This window comes from Fusarium musae, chromosome 5 (assembly GCF_019915245.1).
Source record: "Fusarium musae strain F31 chromosome 5, whole genome shotgun sequence".
Lineage (NCBI taxonomy): Eukaryota > Fungi > Ascomycota > Sordariomycetes > Hypocreales > Nectriaceae > Fusarium > Fusarium musae.
Genome location: NC_058391.1, coordinates 1,728,905 through 1,734,491, shown reverse-complemented (window position 1 = coordinate 1,734,491; position 5,587 = coordinate 1,728,905). Strand labels below are relative to the sequence as shown.

General features: G+C 48.2%; 2 protein-coding genes across 2 annotated transcripts; one reads left to right on the top strand and one right to left on the bottom strand.

The window, feature by feature from the left end:
- Positions 1–67: 67 nt before the first annotated feature.
- On the top strand, positions 68–1,259 carry J7337_006927 (uncharacterized protein; the record flags this gene model as incomplete). Its single annotated transcript, XM_044824586.1, is given in 2 exon segments — positions 68–136; positions 153–1,259. The coding sequence occupies 2 exon segments, from the start codon at positions 68–70 to the stop codon at positions 1,257–1,259; spliced, it is 1,176 nt and encodes a 391-aa protein (XP_044680243.1).
- Positions 1,260–1,560: 301 nt separating this feature from the next.
- Positions 1,561–4,171, bottom strand: J7337_006926 (uncharacterized protein; the record flags this gene model as incomplete). The annotated part of the gene is given in 6 exon segments (XM_044824585.1): positions 1,561–2,217; positions 2,234–2,368; positions 2,429–2,678; positions 2,982–3,213; positions 3,264–3,736; positions 4,152–4,171. 6 exon segments carry the CDS (start codon positions 4,169–4,171, stop codon positions 1,561–1,563), a joined length of 1,767 nt encoding a protein of 588 aa, XP_044680242.1.
- Between the last annotated feature and the right edge of the window lie 1,416 nt (positions 4,172–5,587).

Here is a 5,587-nt window from a genome sequence, read left to right as displayed (position 1 = left end):
TCTTGTCTTCAAAGGTTGATGGTTCGAGTTTTGATGACTTTCGCCGAATGTCTTCGAGTCCATCTCCATGCCCTTCGCCAATACCTCTAAGACAATTCTCACACCAAGGACTCGATTTACCAGTCGAAACTCCACCGTCGAAATGGAGACAGTTTTGGATAAGGAATAAGCCCGCTGCCTACGTTGCTCTATCGCAATTCTTCGGGGCACTGATGAACCTCAGTGCTCGTTTAGTCGAACTCGAGGGCGACGGCATGCATCCCGTTCAGGCCCTGCTTATGAGACACTCCATCACAGCGCTATTCTGTTCGGCTTACATGTGGTGGAACAAAACTCCTGACTTCCCCTTTGGAAAGAAAGAGATTCGATGGCTGCTGTGGTTGCGAGGAGCAAGTGGTTTCTGGGGTATTTTTGGCGTTTGGTATTCGATGATGTATATCTCACTCGCTGATGCTACTGTTATCACATTCTTGGCTCCTGGTGTTGCAGGCTTTATCTGCTGGTTTGCTCTCCGTGAGCCTTTCACTAGAATTGAGCAACTTGCCACGTTGGTTGCTCTTCTAGGTGTTGTACTAATTGCTCGGCCTGCCTCGCTATTCTCGAGCTCTGACGATGAAAACTCGACTACCGAGCCGCCCGAATCTGGTGGTATACCAGGTATTGACCATGAAGCCACCCCTGAAGAACGCTTGATAGCTGTTGGTATAGCCCTTCTGGGTGTTCTGGGAGCAGCTGGCGCCTTCACGACCCTCCGAACCATCGGGAAACGAGCACATCCTCTCATCTCAGTCAACTATTTTGGTATCATCTCGACTTTCATCGCTCTATCCATGCTCATCTTTGCCCCTATCCTCGATATTCAGCAACCGGGTCTACGATGGGTTACTCCAACCACAGTCAAGCAATGGGCGCTGCTGCTTCCCCTGGGTGTCATGGGTTTCATCATGCAGTATCTCCTTACGGCAGGCCTCGGGGCCGACAAGTCAAACCGTGCTAATTCCATGGTTTATACACACATGCTTTTCGCCGCAAGCTTCGATCGATGGGTTTTTGGACACAGAATGGACTTCATTAGTGGTGCAGGATGTACTCTTATTCTAGGAAGCGCTATTGGCGTCGTCATGCTCAAGAAACCACCAACTGCAAAACAGCCTTTGGATGATGTTGAGAGACATGGGAATTTGGAGGGTGAGATGGAGGGCTCCCCAATGCTGGTGCCCGATTCAGGGGCGTCAGAGGAACTGAGGCTTTCGAGATGAGAGTTCAAAAATAGTTTGAATATTTGTATACACCACTTAGAATGTCTGAAATATTAAGGTTGGGCCGTCGCACCTCAACAAGTGCCACACTCTATTTCGACTTCTGGAATGAGTCTACTCAACTCTGTTGTAGGACTTTCATGATTAGCGAGACAAGGATGAATCAGGTGTGATTGCGGGAGTGGCTCCTATGCTCAGTTTATGCCGAACCCATCTGAGTGGCGTTGTATTTGCTGTCTCCTGAATGGACGAATGTGACTATCTATGAACTTCTTTATTTGTCCGAACCTCTTGTTTTCATTCACTGAGGGAATGTGAAACTAGGCTCCTCCAGTAACTCCATCATTTGCTGACTGCTGTTGAACCATTCGCCAAGTTGCGCCGTGTTACCCATCCACATCATCGTGTTTGCTCCTCTCTGACCGTCGGCACCATCAAGCATACTCATATCCCCGAGCGGTTGTGAGAACGCACCAGCCTGACTGGGGTCCATGTGCGCCGATTGTTGAACCCCGTTATCCAGACCTGCTGGTGGAAATCCGAGAGCAGCGAGGTAGTTGTTAAGTTCAGCACTGGCCTGTGTTTGGTCGGCTGGAGGAGTGCTTGTCCGGAACTCTATGTATCGAAGTGCTACTGTATAGAGGACCTGGAACAGGCGGTATGTCTTCGCCGCTGCATCTGATAGTTGAATGGTCGTCTCAAGAGATGTGCAGAAGCTGTGCAAACGGGCAAGGTCCGTCTGGTCCTGGGTCTCAATGACTTGACAGAACACAACGATGAAAGGAATGAAAGGGGCAAATAGTAATGTCCTGATCATGTCAGCATTGCCCCAGGATACCATGTCATTAGTGTGCTCACCAATGAACGTAAGAAGGAAAATAGACAGTATTATCCCGTCCCAAGAGATCCATGCAATCTTGATGGCGATGTAGTGTTGCACGCGCAGCCTCAATACACTCTGGTATAAATGTCACTTTGGAGTTGGGTGGCCCAGGAGTGGCTCGATAAATCAGGGTCAGAAGTGAAAGTCGAAGAACGTCATCAGAAATGAGAATAAAATCGAAAAAGTACTCCCCAAGATTTGTCTTCACTTCCTTCTCGCGGGATTTCTGCAGAACACACGTTAGTTAGAGGTTAGAATATCGAACATTCACGGTCTAAGCCCTCACACTCAGCTCCTTGCTCCTCCTCGAGATATCCTTCAGATCGTTCACAAGCTTTTGAGCACGGAATCTCCTCACATCATCAGACTTTGTCATAGAGTCTGGGCTGTACAGCAGCTCATATATGTGTCCTTGGCACCGAGCTGTAGCGACCCAGAGGCAAATGAAGGCCGATAGGGGCGTAGCATTGGGAGGGTTCGAGGTAAGAAGCGGCACGGTGACATCCCAGTCTTGGATAGTAGAAGCCCTGCCAAGCCTGAGGGAGAGACTTTTGTCTATGAAATATGTGTTCCAAAATAGAAACTGTTTGCGCTGAGCCTCGCGCGGCCTGTCATTCTTCATGGTTGATATCCGGTGATAACCTAGAGTCTGACATAGTTCGGAGGCCTTACATGATAGAGTCCATGAGAGTGATGGTTTTGAGATCTCAATAGCATAAAATGCCTAAAAGTCTGTGAGCATGTGGTATCAAAAGAAATATCAAGGATGGCATACTCCCAGGAGAAGGGCAGAAATCATGTTTGAGGTTGCAGGCAGATGAAAAGGCAAATTTGCCAACGCCGTTTCGGTGTTTTCGCGAAGTGTTTTCATGTACCCCTCGCACTCTTCTTGTTCTTTGGCGTCTGCAGTACGCTGCTGGCGATCCATGAACATGTACATCAGGCCAACGTTCACAAGGATGATATCAGCCTCTGAGACATCTTCTGAGAAATAAACATGAAGACACATGCCCGAGAAGCTCTCCATGGAGAAGAACTCCCTTATCCAGGCAGACACTTCTGAGTTTTCGGCTGAAGTTGGTCAGTTCAAACTGGCAAAATAGGGGATCCAGTTCACTGACTCTCACATTCTCGTATCAAGGCAACGGCTGTTTGAATTGGAGGTAGTTCGTTGTTTTTTAGACTCGGACGTGGTAGTTGTCTAGCATGGGGATATGACATCTCCGTGGCAGCCGTCTGTTGCTTCAGAGAGCTGACGATGTGATGTAGTGAATCCAAGGTCTCACGTAGCTCAAGGCTAGCACCCTGTAAGGACTCTGTGCCAACAGCATTTTTCAGGAATTCGTTTGCAAATTCACCATGAGCAGCTAGGGAAGATTCTCCTTCAATGACCGGGCTGTCTGCAGTCTGCTGAGCGAGATGCCCATAGGGTGTTGAGCTCGAGGCTTGGGCTGGCGATTGGCGGGGGACATCAGAGCTGGGCATGTGATTCTGGTTGGGTTGTGTGCTTGTAGATGACATGTTCATCTTCATATCACGCATGAGCTCGGTGAGGGCCTCAAGACGACGGTCAATGGTGTCGATCTTTCTCTCACTACATTGTTGTTTCGTCGTCAGTATGGTTTCATTTTTTGGTGCAAACCGAAGCAAACAGCGAGTAGTCGAATAATATCAGAAGTAAAAGACCCAGGGCAACTCACTATTGGGCGGAGAGGAGTATGCGGGTTCTCTTCTCCTTTGGGCGAGTATCATGGTGTGTACACGGTATCTTGGCGTGGATGCAATGAGAGCAGGGCGAATTCCTATCGCAGCGGATCTACATAGATTGATGTTACTATTTAGCTATAGTTGTTGAGCTGAGTGAAGTAATCTCAAGTGAGAGCTAGGACCATGTTGACGATGGCTTCCAATCTTTACCCCAGCCTCTGTGGCTAGTGAGTGGTCTTTAACGACTGGAGCATTGATGGAGTAATATGCATAAAACATTGATTAGATTGATAAGTACATACCTTGCGAGTTCGGCATGCATCGCACTAAGATCAAGCAGTGTTAGTGACGAGAACGTGGGGAGAGAGACAGGACAGGGCAGGGCAGGGCTTCAGGGTCTCTGTATGTACTAACTGCTCGTCGAATAGTCAGATTAGAAGGATTCTGGGGCCCATCGGATCCCTCGTCAGGGCCATCGTCCAACTGGGCCCGAGAATCTTCAGCCATGAGGTCAAATACGGAAATCACGGGCACCGTTTGTTTGTGTGGATGACAGGACAGGCTGCAGACAGGGAATTACACGGCTGAGCGAGGGGTCAGTCAGATACAGACAGGATCCAATGCAATGAAACAATGCCACAGAGGAAAATGTTTATGGGAAAAGTCACGCACTACAACAAGCAACCAAACTCAGATGGCGTTTTGAACGACTCACACCGAAGACTGGCGAGGTTCAACGGAACGCGCGGGGTCCGGGAGAATCGAGGCCGTTGAAGATGGGATCCGGATGTGGAGACTCGACTTTGCGGCTCCCGAGAACACCGTAAACCCGAAAGAGCCAATAGGAAGGGAGGATATCTCGGGGCCAGGGTCTCCATTCAGACGGAAGCAACCTGATGATGATGGTCTCATCTAATCTCTGAGTTGATTACGGGGTAAGTTTATTAGGTTGCCATCTCAAGGTACGCAAAGACATTTGCGTAATCTGATGATGATGCAGTCTCACTTGGGAATAATGCTGTGAAATATCAAGATCTATCTAGTTGAACCCTTTCCTGTTAAGCCAAGACTTCAGTCATGAGATGAGGCATGTGTCCGGCATGTGTCCGGCACGATTTCCGAAAAGACCCTGGTTCAACTGAATGCATGGCATGCATGTTGCCTCAAAGGATGGATGGACTGCCCCTATACAAATGAACAGATGGAATTGTTACTCATGAGAAGAAAATAGGTAAAGAACTAGCCAAGAACTAGCCAAGAACCTCCTGTTAAACAACAGCATCAAATATTGACAACTCAGCAAATAGTTACACAAACTCTTTCTTGCGTCAACCTCCGTGATCGCATCGATAATTTTCGTAGATATATCCATTATCAATCAGTGACCCACTTGGACCACTTTACCTGCGGATCTGATAAAAAAAACACAAGCTACTCCGTAAAATGCCAAGGATCACCATTCGTTACCGTCTAAATCTGGTCTACCCTCACTCCACCCCCAGGGTTCATCTCTACAAAGTTCTCGGGTGCTATTTTCTTCAAAAGCACGCTATCCCCTCGGTAAAAATCATGATCTCCTCCCTCTCCTTTCTGGTTCCGTCAGTCTATTTCTTTCTTCAAGGAGGGCTTATAGCCTGAATATACTGACTGGCCTGATCCTTTGACTTTATATCAAAGCGCCAGATCACACGACTTCACTTCTTTTAGGCGTCAGGATCGCCTGGTGCGACATATCACC